General features: G+C 42.0%; 1 protein-coding gene across 3 annotated transcripts in view; it reads left to right on the top strand.

The window, feature by feature from the left end:
* NAV2 (neuron navigator 2) overlaps window positions 1–21407 on the top strand; it is a 948472-nt gene that overhangs the window by 871105 nt on the left and 55960 nt on the right. For all 3 annotated transcript variants that reach the window (XM_006892015.1, XM_006892014.1, XM_006892013.1), the window contains exons 16-20: window positions 284–349; window positions 1693–1737; window positions 4348–4508; window positions 6676–6864; window positions 14322–14374. In XM_006892015.1, coding sequence (XP_006892077.1) covers window positions 284–349; window positions 1693–1737; window positions 4348–4508; window positions 6676–6864; window positions 14322–14374 — 514 coding nt within the window. The remainder of the gene's footprint in view (window positions 1–283; window positions 350–1692; window positions 1738–4347; window positions 4509–6675; window positions 6865–14321; window positions 14375–21407) is intronic.

Raw genomic sequence — 21407 nt, 5'->3', positions numbered from 1 at the left:
CAAGGTGGCCAGCTGCAGCCTGTTGTAGGCAGCCGAGAAGATGTGGTCTTGGCCAACCGAAGGAGTGCAGCCTCAGAGATGGTAAATCGAGGAATTAAAAGCACCCATGGAGTCCTGGGTTTCACTGCCGTTTTGACACGTGTTGAGTTTGTCTACTTAGGGAAGAAAGCCAGCATCAGCACAGGGAATGAGAAAATTGTTCTGATCACTGTATATAACAACGCCTCCACTTTCTTCCAATCTAATGTACCTTCTCTTGTTTTCCACCTGCCTGGACTTCTAGCCCTCTCTCTTCCCCTGCTGCTAGCCCTAAGTTCTGCAGAAGTACTCTGCCCAGGAAACAGGACAGGTAATGACATTGTAGGCCCGGGACCCCACCAAGCCCTCTCAAGGCTTCGCTACCCATCTGTGTCCAGCTAGATGTTCCGCGCAAGGCTGTTGGCCTGAGGCTTCCGCTTGTGTTTGTGATCTGTGGCTCCAGTGTACTCTGTGGCACCCGGACATGCCAGTGAGGGTCTGTTCCGCTGTCCGGCAAAGCGCAGGACACTTGCATTTCAGCTCTCACTTGCATTTCAGCTTTCCTGTGGCATGCTCCTGCCCCCCACCCCTGCCCCGCTTCCCTTTCTCTCCCCTCTCCTCTTGTAGCCCCAGCAATGATCTACCACCCACTGTGCAGCGTGGCCCTCACCTTTGCCCGCTCCCCCACTCCCCACCCCACACAGCTGCCTCTTCTCCCTTTCTAAGTCCTTTGCTGCAGTTTGGCGTATTCTGTCCGGCGGGCTGTTGTGTTCCATGTGCCCATTTCCTGTAATGATCATGAAACAGAATATGTGGAGTGTTGAGACTTTGCAAATGAAGAGGCTGTGTCTGCCCCCCAGCTCCCCTGTGAGTGGGCCTGCAGGGGTGGATACTGACCTTAAGTTTGTGGGGGAGCAATAGTTTGGCCAAACATAATACACAGATGTTGTTTTATGTTAAAAAAAAAAAGTTTAATGTAAAACCTTTTCACCCCATCAGTAACAAAAAGCTTGTTTTTGTCAGACACCAAACCAAGCCTTTAAACTCCTATTCTTTGGAAATCCAAATGCCTTGACTTTATCAACCAGCAAGTTGTAACATGCCCTGACCTGGGCGCAGGACTCAGCTCCTAGCTACACTTAGCAAGGGCCACAGAAACTCAGGGGAACCTGGAATTTACTTCACTGCTTATGAATTCCAAATATGCAGACTGTTAGTGTCTTGAAACCCTCCAACGAGTCCCTTTTCCCACTTGAAGTCCTTGCCAGGGGCAGTTAGGGAGCAGGCTAGGACTTGGGGGTTTAGAGAAGCTGGCATCTCCATTTCCAAGTAGCAGTAAGGTTGGTGCAGAGATGGGCTGCTGAAGGCACAGGCTCTGTCTAAGGTCTGGCAGCCCTGGAGGTTTGCTTTGAAAGGGGGCAAAGGAGACCCCTCAGGTTGGGCAGCTGGGGGTAAAGTATGCACTAAGGTCAGCACAGGCCAGGGACGGGCTTTCCTCTGCTTTGTGTGGATGTGTTGCATGCCCAGTGGGATGAGGGAGCCGTCCTGGCAATGTGGGTGTTAGTACTGCTCTCTTTTTTCAGACCTCTGTAGCCCCTTCCCCAAGCTTCTCTCCCCTTCCCATTCCCTGTGTTCCCTTCTCTGAAGTTCATTTTTGTTTTAACTTTCCTACAGTGACCCGCACCTTGATAGGAACACTTTGCCTAAGAAAGGACTCAGGTATCTGTGTTTCCTCCTCGCGTCCATGCCATCTGTTGTGGCTTTGGAGCTTGGCTGTGTGACTCTCGTGGCTGATGGGGATCTGGTCTGGGCTGGGGTTCTCCACTTTGGCCACCACAGCAGGACCCTTTGGATGAATCTTGCCATCACTCCCCTCCCGTTCTCCCCTCTCCATTTATTGGCCCATTTGCTTGAGCAGGGTCTGTGTTTCTCCAGGCCTGATGTGTAAACCATCCCACGACAGTCATCCATGGGCCGGTCCACACGCACTGCTGCTTCCGGGGCTACTGGGCTAATCACTGAGCAGTGCACCCTGACCATCCTGCTCACGGGCCTCTTCCGAGAGAAAGAACATGACTTACAGCATGTTGATTTGGTACAAAGGACAAGAGCAGAGGAAGGAGAGATTTCACCCAAATTTGAATCCCTCTCTCCCCCGCCATATCAAATTACTAAAGACAGATAACTTGTCTCAATAGTCTAATCAAAGACTGGCTCAGCCTTCAATGCCCGATAAGACTTGTGTCTGATATTTTTTTTTTTTAATGGGGGAGGGAAATAAAGAAAAGGCTCTTTTCATTTCTAAAAAGTAGTGGCTAGGGCTCATTTGTGGTTCTGGTCCTGGTAAAGCAAGATGCTGTAAGTCACCATTGCTCACATCACCTGAATCACTTTGCCACCCCGAGGAATTTCAGTTTGCTAATGCCACCTTCATGATCTTACTGTCTTCTGGTTGCAGCTGTCATTTCTCTTGCTCTCTAAACACCTCGTTCCTCGTAGCATCAGCTTCACCTTGCACTAAGCATTAAGTGCTTTTGCATAAATGGAACTTGGAATGAAATGTTTCATTGCTGTCATGTGTGTCTGTAGTTAATAACGTGTAGCTCTTAAGGTTGAGAGCATTTTGAACAGTGACGTGAGGTAGGTATCAATGCTTTCTTTTACTAAGAGTGACAAGTCGAGCCAGTTCTAAGAACCTTTGATGGAAAGTATTGAGGGAAAAAAAATCCCCAACATATTTTCTAACAGAAAGAGTACTTGGAAGGGGGAACTGGCAAAACCTTTTGTTTCCTAGTAGTTTATATCATGTCTCTTGGGAGTACTTGTCAACAAATAGAAGCAGCTTTTGGTAGCCTAGTCCATAGAGTGTTCCACTGCTAGCCCAAAGGTGGTGTGTGTGTCATGGTTCAAATCCACCAGTGACTCCCTGAGAGAAAGGTGGGTAATCTCCTCCCACGTGACTCACAGCCTCCGAGAAACCAGTGGATGGTCAGCTGTGAGTCAGCTCTAATTTGGTGACAGTGAAATGAGTGAGCTTACCAACTTATATGCCAGATGCTTAAATTAAGGCCACTCTTAATGTGAATTTGACTTTGATGCCCTATTGTTGTCCCAAAACTAACTACAGTAGGTACTGATATTTTGAAAGGCTACATATATTTATGTAGTAGATTCTATCATTTCAAAATAATGTAACTGGGTTTTTAAGCTGATTTTCCATAAATTCAGAATAAAATTACTTGAACAGGTAATTGACATGACTTAGGACACTGTGTGTCCATCAAACTCTGTAGTAAAAACATTGAGGAAGAAACATTTTCCTGTTTCCATTCACTGTTGCTCTCCATTTTTAGCTTAGTCCCTCCACACAAACATCCATACTCGATACCAACAAAGCAGCAACTCATCATGAATACCAAAAGTCGCTTTCTAACTGCAGAGTCAGTGGTTGGCCCTTGGCGCCTCTGCTTGTAAACCCAACGGTACTTTAACTACTTCACAAGTTCTAGATGTAAACTTTAGGGAAGAAGAAATGAACATAGATTCGAAAATCAAGAAACATGGAGTCTCAGCTGTGTGCTTTAAAGTCAAGGCACTTGCCTTCCCTAAATATCGGAATAAAGAACATATTCTTTCTGAAACCAGGAATAACAGCCTCTGCATTGTTGTAGAGTTCTGGGGCTTCAGTGACACGGTGTCTGTAAAGACACCTAGCACATTTTTGCCATGTGCTCAATCATTACCAAATATACTTAAGAATAAATGAGGAGAACCATGTAACTTCTACAGGCCCTGCATATACAAAGCCTGCTAATCTGTGCTTGGTTGTAGCCAGTGCTATAAGCACCAGCAGTCTTGGACCTCTTCCCTTTCCAAAGGTGGTGTCTGCTTCACGCTGACTCAGGGCTACTTTATTGTGCTCCAGAACACAGAAACCATGCATTAGCTGAGGAAAGGCTCCTCAGAGCTCTGACAGCAGCATGTATTGTTGCCTCCGTGCTGTCAAGGTGGGGGCTTTGACATGACACTGTCATGAATCAACATGTTACAGATACGCCCAGTGACGGCTCTTTGGAGCATTTACGTCTTGTTTCTTTTATATATTTCTCTTAAACTGAAAGGAATTGCAATTTTCCCCAAAGGCGGCTAAGTAGGGAGTTAAAAAAAATTTTTTAAGAAACTTAATAAGTTTCAGGGTGTGTAGGGATGTGGCTCTTTTAAATCATCTTTAGATGCATATATTTTATATATATTTACCTTCACTTCTGCAGAGTTCATTTTCATAAATGTCATGTATAGTTAATCCCAGCTTGATTTCTGTCTATCTAGGTATACTCCCACCTCCCAACTTCGCACACAAGAAGACTCTAAAGAATGGTTACGGTCCCACTCTGCAGGAGGTTTGCAGGATACCGCTTCCAATTCCCCCTTTTCCTCTGGCTCCAGTGTGACTTCTCCCTCCGGGACCAGATTCAACTTTTCCCAACTTGGTGAGTAACCCCTTATCATTAGCTGGGTTCATCAGCAGTGATTATCTTGGTCTTGGAAGCTGTTACGGATCATCTAGTCTAAGCTGATTCATAGTTAACCCTCTGGCAGGTTTCAGAGGCAGTAGGTTTCATGATCGGATATCACCTCTCTTTTTCCCACAGAGCAGCTGGTGATCTGAACATCATGGTTTTGGGTTGGCAGCCTGACTCCTCACCACTGAGCCACCATAGCTCCATCTTGTGTCTGTCAAGAGATGGGGTCATAGACAGGTGGTCACATCACTCTCAGTCACTGATCTGCTCTAAGCTGTGCCATTTGAGTATAGGAGATTGATAGCAAAGAAATAGAGAAAATAGCCAAGGTGTTGATACTCTGATTTTCTTTTTCTGGTTTATACAAATGGGATAATAGCATTGAAATTTTCTTTTCCTTTTTGATACCTAGGGGGTAATTGCACTGAAAAGAATGCACTGTATTTCCAAGGCCTCAGGAGAAGTAGATTTTACAGCATACAGTTTATGTTTGGTTATCTTTTTAGCTAGGGGAGAACAGTCAGATTGTAATTAAGCTAGTATTCTTAGAAATACTTTCTACTGTCATGTTGCATTGATTGGCACAGTGGGGAAGAGAAAAGAATTTGTAATGTAGTCCCTGCTGATATATCAGTAGAGTCTTTGTAAAAAGAAGAAGCATATCTACCTAGATGCATAAAATAGTGAGAAAGAGCAATCCAGAGCTTTCACTGAAACTGTGTCTAAATGGGATATAAACAGATAGCTAATATTGTATTCAGGAAAGATGATTGCTAGCTGAAACTATGAGGAAAGCCTAAGCAAACAGCTGCATATTATAGGGTAGGGGCTAGGCCTTGGAATGTTAGAGATGGAAACTGCCTTCCAATCTCATCATGCATTTTAGAATTAAAAACCTAAAATTCACTACCATCAAGTCAGAATCAACTCATAGCTGACCCTCCAGCAGTTTCTGTGGCTGCAAACTACGTAGAGGAAGATTTTTCAGCGTTCTGCCTTGGAGTTACAAGTGGATTCAAATCATCAGACAGGCATGTGTGACCTTTGGGTTTAAAAGTGCAACTCTATGGACTACACTACCTGGGAAAATAAATTCAGGAGAGGTATAGTTTGTAAACTAGATCCTGGATGATATGGACTGATACAGTAACTGGGGCCATAGGGATGGGTGTGTCAGAATTAGACTGGGTCAGGACAGAGCAAGGTTCAGAGCTGCTGTACATAGGGTCACTATGGGTCCCAGGCGACTTGACAGCACATAACAACAAAGCTTATTATTTTATAAATAATTTGTCATATTTATAGTCAAAAGATATGAACAACAGAGTTTAAAAATGCATAAGTAAAAACTAATACAAGGGGGAAAATAATCCAAAATATACATAAAAGATAAAGGAATTAACAGAGCAATTGTGATAGTCTTTTTAGAACACTGTCTGAGGCTGTTGATGTTTTGTGTGGCTTTGTGAAAGAAAGATTTTGGGTCAACAAATAATAAGTATATATATCATGGCTATGGAAATAAAATCTCCATTTATTAAATCTTAATTTTTTATTAACTGAATAGATACTTCTGGGGGGAAAAATGTACATTGCCAAAATGTATAGCATGTTCTAAGGTCAGTTTTGGCTCAGGTAAATGTGTACCCTTTGAGTTAAAAGCTCTCTATACACTATCATTAAATGTTCTCTATTTGTGGTGATGGGACTTGAGTCTGTATTGTTCTTTCCCAGCCATAACTCTTTGAGGCAAGAGATTCTTGTTATGCATAAATGCTTCCCATCTGATCAAAAGCTGGGCTGAACTATTTTGGGCTTTGACTTTAGAAAGAATTGTTCCAGATGAGTCCAGGGAGTAATTAGCTGATGCCTGGAAGGTGACACTGGCTTGTCTGAGCGTGCCAAGTTGGAAAGCTGAAGCCAAGAGCTTTGCTTTGGAAATGACCTGTCTCTCCTCCCTTATTTTTAGCTCTGAGCTTGTAACTCAGTGTTGATGTGACCACCTTTTAGGAAACAGACAGGGAGAGAAGTTGGCAGGAATGTGTGTGACTGAAAATAAGCAGATACCTATTTGTTTGTCCTCATGTAAGAACTGAACAAGCATGACATTTCCAAACTTTTGATTCCATTCCAGCAAGTCCCACCACTGTCACCCAGATGAGCTTATCCAACCCAACCATGCTGAGGACCCATAGCCTCTCCAATGCTGATGGGCAGTATGACCCGTACACTGACAGCCGCTTCCGGAACAGCTCCATGTCCCTGGATGAGAAGAGCAGGACCATGAGTCGCTCTGGCTCATTCCGGGATGGGTTTGAAGAAGGTAAGCAGAAGACTTGTCTTCTCTGATTGTGTATAAAAAGAGCAAGGACTGTGTGGGGACTGCCATATCTGAACTTATCAACTCCACAATGGGGAACTGCCTCCATCAACAGCTTCAACAATGCAAAACCAATTCCTACGAGGTCAGACATGTCCCCCAAGCTCCTGCTCTTCTTTTCACTCATCCCAGCACCAAGACCACACAGGACCACATTAGGGGAGTCCAAAGGCTACAATTCAGACTGGTAGGAAATATAATCAGTCAGTCAGGACAGCTTCTTAAGTGAATTCACAGGCATCTCACCCTTCAGCCTTGCAGCTTTCATTTCTTAGTCCTGCCAATTATGACACATCCTACCCCCTAGGCCTCCAACAAACTTTGACAGAGATTCTTAGCTCTGGTTCTAGGAGTAGACGTCCTAAGTGCAGCTCTGTTTCATGTCTTTGGTGCTCCACTTTGGTGGTGGCTACTCTCCCATAGGTCTGGCTAGCACAAGAATCTTTGGCCCCAAAAGGCAAGCAGCGTTCTCTTGCTGCTTCTTTGCTAATGATAAGATTCTCAAATCTGCAGCTGAATCTGCTCAATCTAGTGACAGTACTAGCCAGTCCCTTTGTGGACAGGCTAACACCCAGTTCACTTATTTCCGGCCATCCACCTGGCAAAGTCAAAGGCTAAGACAGCCAGTTTGAACAATGAGCTCTTGACACCACAGGAGTGTTTGACAGTCAGTTCACTGACTTGAGAGCCTCCTGTGAGTGCTTCCGGTACTCCCACGTACCTTTCATTAACCTTGGAGGATTTTAGGGAAGAGACTGAAAGCATTAGTGCACCTTAGGGTTGACCAAGGTTTAGTCTAATCTTCTCTGCCCTGGATTTAGGCCATGGCTTCTTGACATGCATTGCATCTTGAAGCTCAGCTACTCTTGACAGAACAAATGACCAGCAGAGCTCATTCCTTGTCTCAATGTACCCCTGTGGCTTTAGGGGAATGGTGGGGAATTATACCTCTTTCATTTCGTTCTTTGAGTATTTGGTGTTTGTTTGATGGATTGATTGGTTACTTTTTCATTTATTACCTTCAGTTGTGCTCAGCTTCTTTTACAGCTGATTGTAAATATTTTGGTTTGGATTAACTATGTATTTTTCATTTTAATCAGAGCTTTGGGAGCAAAATTCTGTGGGGAACTTTGTCAGCCTTCTTCATAAGCGATTCTGTTCCCCCTCATTCCTTGACTTGAGGTGTGAGTTAATGGAGCAAACAGTCAAAACGTTGTGAAGGGGTATTACTCCCTGCCCCTTTGAAAGTCTCTCAGAAATAAGACTGATAGGACATTGAACTTGTTTTGGGGGGGTTTTAAATTATAATTTTAACAAAAGTTTAGTAAAAAGTTAGATTTTTCTTTCACTCATTGTTGCACATTTTCCTCCAAACCCCTTCTTCTCTGTTCACAAAAAGAAAAAAATCATTGTTGCATAATTTCCTCCCCCAGGCTCACTTTGCTATGCACCTCTTATTCTGGACTGCTGTCATACAGATAATGCCTAATCATACATTCCTTTTAAACAGTTCTTTTCTTCATCTGCTCCAATTCAGTGTTCATTATTTATCCCTTCCTTGCTTAGTTTCCCCCCTCTCCCATGTCAGTCCTGTTTTATAGCGGTGGTGTTAGGTGGTTTTTGTCCTTTTGGACTTCTTGACTAATAGTTAAGAGCATGGAGTCCGGCTGCTGGGTTTGAATTCCATCCTCACCACTTCTTAAGTATATGATCTCAGGCAAGTTATTTCGCCTCTGTACCTTTTTCACCAATAAAATGAGAGTAATAATAGAGCCTACCTCATGGAGTTATGAACATTAAATGAGACAATGCATGCACATGTTTAATGCTTTTATAATAATGTTATTCCATGTTACAGCCTGTAGACACAGTTTCAGTTTTGGCCTCCTGGCCATTAAAAGTCTCTAGCCAGATGATAGGTGAGCCTAGGCTGAGGGGTTCTAGTGGTGCCTCCTTTTTTTGCTGTCAGCAGAACAAAACATGGGTGCATATCTCTGCTCCCAGTCCCTGTCAAGGTGGGAAATAAGCCCAACATTCTCCAGATAGGACAGAACAAACCTGAGGTGGTTTAAAAGAATCCAAGTCAAGAGAAAGAGAAATGCAGAATGTAGGATTCTGTGTTAGCTCAGTGTTCTGTTTAATGAGACTTTTAAAGAGTTTGGTTGCATACTAGTTGTCCTCTGGTTAATCTTCCCGGCAGCTTAGTACCCTTTCCCCTGAGTTACGTGTCATTTGCATCAAGTGAGCAAATGCAAGCCTGCAAATCCATATATGGAAACCTGCTGAGACAGAGAGTTAAGGAGGAGTGGATCCTGAGTTACTACAAGTGTTTTTGCTAGATTTAAGAGCTAAAAACTTACATATAAACACTGAGAGCTGTAATAGTGGAGGATGTATTAACCGTAGGTGAGGGAGTCGGCAGTTTGTGCTTAACTTTGTCCTAGTGAGCGTCCTAGCCACGCATGGCCATGGAGTATTTCCTAGCCCTCAGATGATGACTTGTGTGTGGAGTCCCTCTGGTGCCATATTCATCTTCTGTGTCACATGTCTACCTGCCTGAACCATGTTCAGTCCTGAGACTTGTCCAAACAAGCACACTGCCTCATAAAGGTCCAGGACCATTAAAGTATCATCAGATACCTTTTTTTTTTTTTTTTTTTTCATTCTTTCAAAATCAGATAGCTTTTATTTATTCATTCCATCTGGAATCAAGCCGTCAGGTAACCCAGCTGTGGACTCTCCAGATGTCACTGTGACAGTGATAAAAAGCGTTCACCCACGGGTCGTGCTATGGTAGAACTGAAGCACAGGGTTAGAAATCAGATTTGAAGAGAGGAGATTCTCAACATGTGATTTTATGTTTTAACCGTCTGGGAGATACGACATTAGATGAATTTTGTTTCTTCCAAGAGTATTAAACTACACACGCATTGCCGTAGAATCAGAACTGACTCATAACTGACCTTCCAGTGGGTTTTCAGAGGCTGTAAATCGCACAGGAAGACATCACCCATCTCTCTCCTGCAGTGCAGCAACTGGATTCTAATTACATGCCTTCGGGTTGGCAGTGCAACTCCTTACCCACTAGGTCTCCAGAGCTCCCTCCAGGGCTATTATTACCTTCTCAAGAAGAAAGTAAACTTACTGCTGCAGAGTTGATTCTCACTTATGACCTCGTATGAGTATAGACTGCCCAGAGGGTTTCCAAGGCTGGTCTTTGGAGGAAGATGACTGCCCCTTCTTTCCCTTGAGATGCAGCTAGTCAGTCTGAGCCACTAACTTTTCGGTTAACAGCTGAGTGCTTTAATTGTTGCACCACCAGAACGCATAAAAACACAGTAAAGCTTGTTTAATTAGGTGTTTTAAATTCCACTGTGTAGAAAAAAAAAAGATTTATTCTTTTCATAGGGTCACTATGAGTCATGCTTGACTCGAAGGCAATCAACAACAGTAACAAAGCTTGTTTAATTAGGTGTTTTAAATTCCACTGTGTAAATAAAAAAGCTTTATTCACAGTTTATTGTTGAGGACAAAAAAAATCATGTCTCATGTTTGGACCAAATATTGCTACCAAATCAAGTCCATGGACTGCCAAAGAACAGACAGAAGTGTCTTGGAAAAGGTGCAGCCCGAGTGTTCCTTGGAGGCAAGGATAGCAAAGCTCCGTTGTGTATACTCTGGGCATGTTGCTAGGAGATGCTATTCCTTGGAGAAAGAAAGGTGAGGGGATGACAAAGGAGAGGAAGACCCTCCACCAGGTGAATTGACAGAGTCACTGCAGCAGTAGGCTTGAGTGTGCTAGAAATTGTGACGTTGGGACAGCGTTCAGATTGGTTGTTTGTAAGGTGACTATGAGTCATACTCAGTGGCACCTAACAATAACACTACAACCAAGTAAAATTCCAATTTATAGCAACCCTATAGAACAGGTTAGAACTGCCCCATAGGGTTTCCAAGACTACAAATTGAAAGTAGACTAGCACCTATTAGAATTACTACAGTCAAATGGGTTGATTGTATACTGTAAACCAGGATAGAAGACGTTTAGGAGGAATTAGCACAAATACTTGTGTGAAGATTTGTGTGATTTAATTAGCACTTTCCATTCTGAAGGAAGTGGGGATAATAAATATGGAGATTAGGTACAGGCATGACCCAGATGCAACCTTTCAAAGTTATTTCAGGTAGCTTAGTTTCTACCAAATGCATTTTGCAAACTTAGAGTCAAGTTTAGAAGTATACATTTTAGGCAGATGCTGAAGGCATATTTAAAATTGGTGCTTTTGGAAGGGAAGAACAAAAAGTAGCAATGACTTCATCAATCATCATCAAGCATTAATGTGTCCTAAAATGCAGAAACTACCACACCTCGGTTTATATGGAATGCACAAGAGCAGTGTGACTTATTAACAGAGAAGCCTGTTGTTGCAGCTTGCTGTGTTTCTAACCCTTGCATTACAGATGTGATTGAAATCCTGGCACCTCCACTTAGGAATGAGATCTCGGAGACGGGCCTTGACTCTGCTCAGCCTGTTACTTTTAGTACACTCCATTGCGGAAAACATTGTACTGCTTCAGAAAGTTGAAGTGAAGATTAACTAAGAGAAGTCCTGGAAAACCTTTAGCAAGTTAACATTAAAAGTGTTCAGTCCCTTTTCCAGCAAGTTCATTCTGTCTGTTGGTCTCACCCTTATCACGTTTGGGGAGGAAAACAGCATGGCATACTTTAGCTGTTTTGCCTTGAAACTCCCATATTCCAAAAAAGTACCCAAGCCACATAACCCAGCTGTACTTGGCACACCTCACATGATCAAGGGCCAGCTCCAGTGGTTCAGCCAGGCTACGTTCCGTTTTGGGGTCAAATATGGAAATCACAAACTCTTGTTTCTTTGGACCACAGCCTTGCTATTGCAATTTGCCAAGTAAGTGGAGTTAATTACAGAGAAAGCCTGCCAGATGCACTCATCTCCGCCTGAGGCACCACGCTTGTGCTGAGATGTTGCTGGAGGCGGTGTTAATAAGCCTGTGTTTATGAGGTGGAGAAAAACCTTCCATACAGCAGCCCTCTGAAAATGGCCTCTGCCAGCGCATTTATACAAGTGTGATTGAAGGGTAGGTTCTTGTTACCCTCATCTCTTCCCCAACTTGACCTCCAAAATAATCTCCCACCCCCCAATTGGCTTGTGTCACCTGATTGTAACTGAAGTAGGAACATTAGAGGCCTCTGTTATTAATATGTGGAAATAGTTAGCATCAAAAGCCATCATAGACTATTAACACCTTAAAAAGATTTTTTTTTAAATAAAGCATGCATCATCAGATGAATCATGGAGGGAGGAAAGATGGGGGAAGCAGCATTTAGAACTGAGGGTGTTTGGGCAGCATGGATATAAGAGATGGCATAGGAACAGCCTCAGAGCTGTCTTAGCACCTGGTAAAAGGAGCAAGGTCTGGATGACAAGCCAAGATCAGGGAAATGAAGACCGACTCGGGATCTTTTGAGCCAATCTTAGATATTTTGACAGGCAGAAATTACAAGCATCCGAAGCAAAAGTACAGCGCTGATGGAGACTATGAGTCAAGAAAGAACAATGCAGGGCATTCTTGGGAAAGACGTGAAGACCGTCTGTACCCTTCTGTGCAGAAAATACAATGTGATGGGAAAGTATAACGGAAGAGTGAGTCAGGAAGGTCTGTTGAAAAGGTGTGATAGAGACACCTAAGTGTTAGGCTGAGATGCTCATCTTGTTGGCAGGTAGCTTCCGCGGTGTGCAAGCCAAGTTGAGTTCACTTCTTAGGTGGTAAGTGAACACCATTTAGTACAGATGGAAAATTACTCCCAAGCCGCCTACTTGCAGACCACACGTTACTGAGTGGTTTAGGGGGAGAAGCATTCCACCCACAGTCAGGAAAGCTGTACCTAATTAAAAGGTCTTGGATGTCTCAACGGGAATTCTTTCTTTCAAACATGTGGCCAAAAGAGTAACCAAGAAAATGTCATTAAACAACCTGGTTTCCACAAAGAGAAGCCAGCCAGAATTCATTCCCTGTCCTAGGAAAGGGCACGCTTTAAAACTCTATGAGAACAGATACTAAATGTCCTCACTGGCTGGGAGTAGGCGAGTAGTTAAAGGGGATACCAAAATGGTTCTGAGTCAAAAAGTTAAGTCGTAAACAGAAAAGAGCACACTACATTCTTGACACTTTGTAGGTAAGAGAGCATGCTTCCTGGGGTTCCACTATGGTCATCTAGAGTGACATTACTGTGGCTGAGAACCACTTACTTACATAGCGATAAGCCCATTTCCCTCTTCATATAAAAGTAACAGATGCTAGTAACTCATTGCTGTTGAGTGGGAGACTGACTCATATCTGACACTCCAGTGGGTTTTCTGAGGCTATAGGTTGCACTGGAGGAAGCTGCCCATCTTTCTCCCACAGAAGAGTAGATGGGTTCAAACTGCTTTTGGGTTGGTAACTCTTTAACCATTAGGCCACTAGCGTTCCCTAGAAGACACTAACAGGTTATAAGGTATATATATATATATATATATACACGTACACACACACACACAATTTCAGCCCTAAAAGAAGGTCTTTTTAGAAAAGACTGGAATAAAATATGCTGAAACAGTAATAACTTGTCTCTTGATAATGGAATTAAGAGATACGGAGTTTATCATGATGAATATGCTTCTTAACACTTCCTTTATATTTGAAATTTTTTGTCCAGTAACCATTCTTTACTTCTATTTTCCTTTTTTTCAAATATTATTATTAATTTGCTTTTTTTTTTTTAGGAGAGAAAATGATTTTAAAATAAAAAGATCTCCAAAAGAGTATTTGCTGAAAAATTTAGGGGGGGGGGGAAGAGAATTGTTGTTGAGGGGTCAAAACCAAACCCCCTCAGCTCTAGTCATTTCTGACTTACAGGGATCTTACAGGACAGAGCAGAATGACCTAGAGGATTCTCAAAGCAGTCCATAATCTTCCCCCTTTCTAAAAATTGTGGTTTAAGTTAGAAAGGAAATTCATTTTGCTTTCCACCATGCATACACATTTTATTCTATAACATTAATTTCGATTCCCACAATTAAATCATGATTTTCCACTCCCTTCCTATAATTCTGATTTCCATTAATCCTTATGTACCTGCCTTTCCTTATTCCTAGTGATTTTTTTTCTCAGAAAAAATTAAATTGTTTAGAAGGTTGTAGGGGGGAAAGAAAATAAAAGTGACTCCCTTAGCAAGTTTGTCCTTGTTTGACACTGCTCTGTCATCCAGCCAGGAAGAGTGAAATAGAGATTGCGGTACTGTGTTAATGTCTCAGCCTTTAATAGTCACTTTACTAGTGCCTTGTAATAATAACTCACTATTTCTTCTTTTTTGTCTTTAATAGTTCATGGATCCTCACTTTCCTTGGTTTCTAGCACATCCTCAATTTATTCTACAGTGAGTATAAATAAATATCATTTGACTGTGATTCCTTTATCAGATGTCTTAAGGATTAGATGTAAGCATGTATTCTATAGAGAGTAGTTCTGTTATAAGGAGATTAATTAAATAGGAAACAAGGTTTGAAGTTGACAGATAGCTGTTGATGATAATGTGACTAGGAACTGGCTGCTTTGTTTAAATTGCTTTACATTTTGATGATGTCTGGTTAGAATCTGTAAGTGGCCTTAGCCACCTGCTGGTACATTTGAGAATTTTTAATCCTTTGTGTGCCTCAGTTTCATTATCCATAAAATAGAAAAATGAGTAGTTGGTGGCTTAATGGGTAAGGAGTTGCACTGCAAATCCAGCTGCTACAAAGGAAAGAGCTGGGCAGTCTTCTGTGCAATTTACTGCCTCTGAAAACCCACTACAGGGTCATCTCTGAGTCCGTTCTGACTCAACAGCAGTGAGTTGAGTTGATCTTATGGGGAATGAGTCCCGATGATACAGCAGTTAAGCACTAACCAAAACGCCAGTGATTTGAACCCATCAGCCACTCCATGGGAGAAAGATGTGCTTCCACTTTGTTCCTAGTGTCCAGACAGTGTCTAGCCTATCAGTAAGCACAAAAAACTATGCTCCCTGCCATCAAGCTCAGTCTGACTTATCCCAACCCTCTATTGAGTTTTTCCCTTAAATCTTTCTGAGAAGAAACTGGCCATCTTTCTTCCATGGAGTGTCAAGTGGATCCAAACTATCACCCTTTTGGTCCATAACCTGACATGTTGCACTCTATACCACCAGAGTTCCTTACCATAGTATGGGTGCTTAAAAACCTGGTCTAAATGAAGTAATACATAGAAAGTACCAGGTAAGTACTTAATAGGCTTTAACTATATCATTGAGGAACTCTGGTGGTATAATGTATAGTTTGTTGCACTGCTAACCAAAAGGTCAGTAGTTCAAATCCACCAAATACTCCTTGGGAGAAAATTGGCCTGTTTTCTCCTGTTAAGATTGACAGCTTTTGAAACCTCATGGAGAGTCACCATGAGTTTAAGCAACTCAAAAATCTGTGAGATTTTATTATTATTATTATTATTATTATTATTATTGAGATCTTGAAGACAAACTAAGTTGTAGTACAAGATTTCTTTAGAGGAAATCTTTATAACACCTATAAAAACATCTCATCCTCACTTACTGACATGGTTAGGTCCAAAGAACAAAGCACCATGCAAAAATTGACATTATACAAAAATTGAGGCTGATCACATCAGATCACAAAATTAAAGATGACTACATCATTACATAACTGACGTAACTGCAAATCTGCAGTTGGGGACCTCTCCAAATTATTGAGGACTAATGATGTCAGTCTGAGGACTAAGGTGCATCTGATTCAGGCCCTAGTCTTTCCAATCACTTGTTGTCACTTGAGATCTGGACAGAGAATAAGGATGATAGAAATAGTATTGATGTCTTTGAACTGTGGTGTTGGAGAAGAGCACTGAACATTCCATGGACGGCCAAAAGAAAAAACAAATATGTCTTGGAGAGGGTGCAGCTGGAGTGCTCGTAGGAGGCAAGAATGATTAGGCTTCACCTCACATTCTTCGGACATGTTGTTAGGAGGGGCTATTCCTTGGAGTGGGACATGATGCTGGGAAAGTTGGAGGGACAGTGAAGAAGAGGAAGACCCTCAACCAAGTGAATTGATGCAGTGACTGCCGCAATGGGCTCTTATGTGTCAGGAAGTGTAAGGATGGCACAGAATAGAGCAGGGTTCACATCTGTTGTTCATAGAGTTGCTGTGAGTTATACTTGACTCGATGGCACCTAACAACAACAAATAACTGCCAGATTACATCATTACATAATTGCCAAACCATCAAGAATTAGACCCAGGCAAATTGACACATAGTAACTTAATCATCACAGGCAGTAATATTCTCTCTTCAACATTCATTGCTACTAGCAATGCATTATTAGTGCTCAAAATAGCTGTAAAATAGATTTTTTTCTATATTGTCAATGTGAAATGTCAGCTCACACAATAATCTATAAGTAACCAATAGTTGTTGTTGATTGTCTTCAAGTCAAGCATGACTCATAGAGACCCTATAAACAAAAGGCCTGAAGCGCCTCTGTAACTATCAACATTTATCAAAGTTCATAGAGTTTCTGGAGGCATGTTGTTTAGGAAGTGGATGCCACTCCTGCTGACCAGTAGGTGTGTTTATCTTAAAAATCTTTAGTAACAAATTGCCCTTGAAACTCTATGAACTTTGATAAATGTTGATAGTTATAGACAGTCTTCAGGGCTTTTGTTCTTAGGGTTGCTATGAGTCACGCTCCACTTGATGGCAATCAACAACAACAACTTCATAATACTGGGTTTCTGATTATATAATAAGACAAATGATAGATAGCCCCTTGTAAGCAAGAGGCCAATCCAGAAGCAAGTTCAAGAGCACAAGTCTTGATTGTTTCTTCTTGGACCAATAGGGAACAAGCTGACTTCATTCAGTGATTGCTGACATGGTTTTAGAAACAATCTTTAATTTCCTTCCTACCTTGCCTTATCCAACTCCAAAATACTTCTTTTCTTAATTGATCATCCTATCTAGCTTTCATGTTAAAGACTTTGTGTAGAAAATCCTTGGGATTGAGGGAATGAAATTGTTTTATTTGTTTCACTAATCATTTGGCTTTCATTTTAAAGGCCTTGAAATCTTAGCAAAGGAGTTATTCAATCTGTTATCTAGTAAACAAGAATAGAGATGACTTTTTTTAGCTATCAGATAAGCTGAATTTTTCTAGAGTGAAACTCTGGGATGTAGCTACCAGTAATGGTACTTTGAAAACTAAACTCATCTATTCAACAATATTTGCTGGTGCTATGTGTATTCGAGGCTTTCGGATTAGACCTGAGGATATGGTTTAAACAGAGAGAGAAGAGGAATCTGGACAAACTGAGGTTGTAGACCTCCACAGTTTCATGGGATCAGACGTTGAACAGTCATAGAAGATGCTTCAGTACCCATTCCTAGTGGTATTTCTGGGGTATCATTTCTGCACAGACTGGTGAGGGGAATCCCTTCTTAAAGAGGGGAGGGTAGGAGCAGAGGAGAGAGGATGGACTGGAGGGTAATCATAAGGCTGCACAGTTTGATGGGTAGAGGGAGGGATGGGTAAAGGAAATGGGAAAGACCCATTGTGGAAAACAATGTATCCGAATTTTGTAATTTAACCAGGATGAAATAAAACCCACAATGTACATGAATGAAAAACAATGTATATGTTGTTGTTGTTGATTGCCATTGAGTTGAGCATGACTCATAGTAACCCTATGAGCAAAAGGTCTAAAGCCTTTCTATAACTATCGGTATTTATCAAAGTTCATAGAGTTTCCAAGGCATGTTATTTAGCAAGTGGATGCCACTCCTGCTTCCAAACAATGTATATGAATAATAACATTATTAAGGGGAAAAATGAGAGGTTGGCCTGCATCAGCCAGCCTGGGAAGGAAGATTCCAGCGCTTTTACAGCCATAAGTGTTCAGATCTAAGAAACCATCTCATATCACTCCTCATGCCAGACATTGGAAACTCATTCTATAACAGACTCAGTAGCAGTTATTCTGTTTGTGTGAGAATTATGTTGGCTGGTGTTTGCATTCAATTTGGCATCGTCTTTTCTGAGTTGAGATAAATTGGCAAATTGCCAAAAACCTATTAGTTATTTTTAATCCTATGTTTATCTGAATAGCAGCAGACCTGAGGCCTAATCTTAGATTGCTTCACATGCAATGATTTTAGACAAATCATCTCATTAGTCTGGGTATCTCAGTTCTGTTCTCCATGTCTGGAAGTTTAGCAAGATGGTCTCTGAAGTTCCTAGAACTTCTTTAGCCTCACAACTCACACAGGCAAAAGTCCTCATCTTTGTTTTCTCCAATGGTTATAGGTTCCTTTTGCAGATTGTAAAAATACTCTAACATTAGAGTATTTTCATGATGCAGGGGTGTGCTAGTTCCAAGGAAAGCTGCCAAGTCTAGCTAGACTCTGACATCACCATGTATTGATGTTGATGTGTGGTCTCTAACCTATTATTAGGAACTTAGTAATCACGAAACTCTGAAACAAACACTTAGTGCCATTGTAAATATTAAACAGCATTGTTCAGGATTTTTGTAATTTAAATAAATTTATTTTATACTGGTTTACTTACAAAGTCCGTATACATTGTTTTTCATACCAGATTGTTCCCATTTCCTTTACCCACCCCTCCCTTCACCCATCAAATTGTACAACCCTATAATTAACCACTCCCCCCCAATCCTCACCCCTCTGTTCCCACCTTACCCCCCTTGGATTCTCATACACATTCTACAATAATGGTTTTATACAGTGTTTGTTTTTATGGGACTGAGTTGATTCACTTAGCATAATGCTCTCCAATCCCTCTCAAGTTAGGCAGTGATTTACAAAATCGTTGCTCCTGCATGCTTCATGTGAATGTACCATAATTTCTTATTGTTCAATTTTGATGTCTTAAGAAAAGAGATCTCTGGGGTATCTTAGATTAGACTGGCCTAGCCCAAAAAGTATGTTTAAGCAACTAGGGGTTTTAATTCAGCTGGGATGACAGTAGGCTCTTTCTCTAAAAACTCTGTTGTCTTCCTCAAAAATCTAGGAATAAAAATACTATATGATCCTGTGGGTAGGCTGCCCCTCTGGGCCTCTACCCTCTGCACACCCTGTGGGGCTGCCTGGGGTTTGCAGCCCGCCTGGGGCTTTTCATGCAGGCATTGACCCAGGGAGCTTTGTAGCCACAGGAAGAGACTAAAATCTGTACAAAAATAAAACAGAAACCATGTCTCAAAGACTTGTAAAAAAACAAAAAACTCTGTTGTATTGTTGTTAGTAGCCATCAAGTCATTTCTGACCCATGGTTTTCCCATGTGTGTAGAGCCTTCCATGTTGCTCTGTGGGATTTTTCAAGACTGTGGCCTTTCAGTAGTAGATCATCAAGCCTGTTTTTCGAGGTGCCTCTGCGTGGGTTTGAGTCACCCTGCATTTGACTGGCTTGCCACACTCATGAAGACATGGTTCCTCCCCGTTGCCATTGAGAATGCGGAGCCAGTTTTATAGGCAGGTGGTCCAGGAGATCGACAGTGGGCAGTTCAGATGCAGGACTAGTCCTGTGTGGATCGTTGAACCTGCTAACAGACCTTCCAAATGTTTGGTAGCTGGGACACTGTTGATTGTTCTCCTTTGGGTCAAACTCAGAAGTCAGGATCCTTATTTCTGGAATGCCTATGAAAATCTGGGCAGAGTGAAAGGGCAGGGGAATATACTAGTTAAGATCTGGCTCTGGAGGCTGACTGCCTTGGACCCAATCCCAGTTCTGCCACTTACTGGTGATGGCCATGTGACTTAACCTCTCTGTGTCTTTGTTTCATCTGCAAAACAGAAAGTAACCTCTCTAGTACCTATTCAAAAAGTGGTTTTGAGAATGAAGTGAATAATGAATGTAAAGTGCTTAGAGCTGGGGCGCATGATAAGCTCTCAGTAAATGCTAGTTGTTATTACTAGAATGTAAGCAACATAAGGTAGAGGACTAACTCTTGCTCACCACCGTATCCTCGGTCCTTAAACAGTGCCTGGCACAGGGTGGGAAATCAGTAAATATTTGGCAGGAAGATGGATTAATATTATCTGGGAGATAAAAGTGAGCCCTGGGGACATCTGTCCTGTCTTCTAAGAACATGTGTTTGACAGTTGTCCAGTTGCATGGCCTTAGTGTAGAAACTTAACTTCTCTGTGCTTCAGAAGGAATACGGACAACTTACTTCATAGGATTCCTGCCAAGATTAAATGAGTTGACCCCAGAGTGCTTAAAAATTAGTTGCTACTGTTAGGAGCCAGCCTGAAAGGGAGAAGCTCTTGGGCAGAATTGGGAGAAGGGCAGTGGGAAGAAAGGGAATAAAAGGGAGAGGTCAGGTCAGGAAGTAGCTTCCCACCTGCCCCAGCTTATCAATCCTGCTGCCTTGTGAACTAATGGAGAAGTTGAGAAAAAAGTAAAATGCTGATATTTTTTTTAAAAAAAAATTATCACTAGCAAAATTAGGAAACAGCACAGTCCTAAGGAAAAATTAGCATCCTTAATAATCTTCTCTCAGGGCAAGCTCTGGTGGCCTACTGGCAAGAAGGTGCACTGCAATCCCAGAGGTGAGCAGTTCAAATCCACCAGATGCTTTGCTGGAGAAGGAGGAACAATCTCCTCCTGTACCAGTCAAATCTGATTTGACGGTACATACACACACACACACTCACACACACAAATAATAATAATTAAAAAATTAAAAAAAAATAATCTTCTCTCAGATATACGGTTCTCAAGTTATTCCCCCACCCAAAAGTGTAGGTGGTGGGTGGATGAAAAGGACACAAACACTTAAAGTATTTCCAAGAAAGAATGATAGGTAGCTTTTTTATGGGTCCCAGTGGGAACCCAAAGAAAGGGAAAGAATAGTTCCGTCTGCTGCACGTTTCCCCCTACCAGGCAGGCTCCCTCTCTGGGAGGAGAGAAATAGTCCATAGATAGTCTCAGGCTGGAAGGTTGCTGTGGCACCAGAGACACAAACCCAGTGTGGAAGGCTATCTCAGTCAGAGGGACCACAGGCTTTACCCTTACACCCTAAGGTATCTGGTGGTAGAGACAGGTATCTGGTGACTTGAGGTATAGTAATGGTAAAGACCTCGTGTATCCTGATAACATGGAAAGTTACTGATGTGCATGATATAGCTCCCAGCTGCCCTCAGTGTGGGGCCACTGCCACTGTTTTTGTTCCTGTCCTAGAGACCCTGGAGGGAGGGATTAAATGAGGATAAACTGCTGCACTCAGTATCTCTCAATTACCAGCTATGTTGCCAGATAAAATATGAAATTACAAATATCAAATTACATTAGAAATTCAAATCAACAAAATACTAACTTTATATACTCTACATTTCATGGGACACATACTAAAAAGTACCAC

Source organism: Elephantulus edwardii, unplaced genomic scaffold (assembly GCF_000299155.1).
Source record: "Elephantulus edwardii isolate Elephantulus edwardi_28Jun2011 unplaced genomic scaffold, EleEdw1.0 scaffold00109, whole genome shotgun sequence".
NCBI lineage: Eukaryota > Metazoa > Chordata > Mammalia > Macroscelidea > Macroscelididae > Elephantulus > Elephantulus edwardii.
Note: the sequence above shows the minus strand (reverse complement) of the source record. Positions and strands in the feature narration are given on the sequence as shown.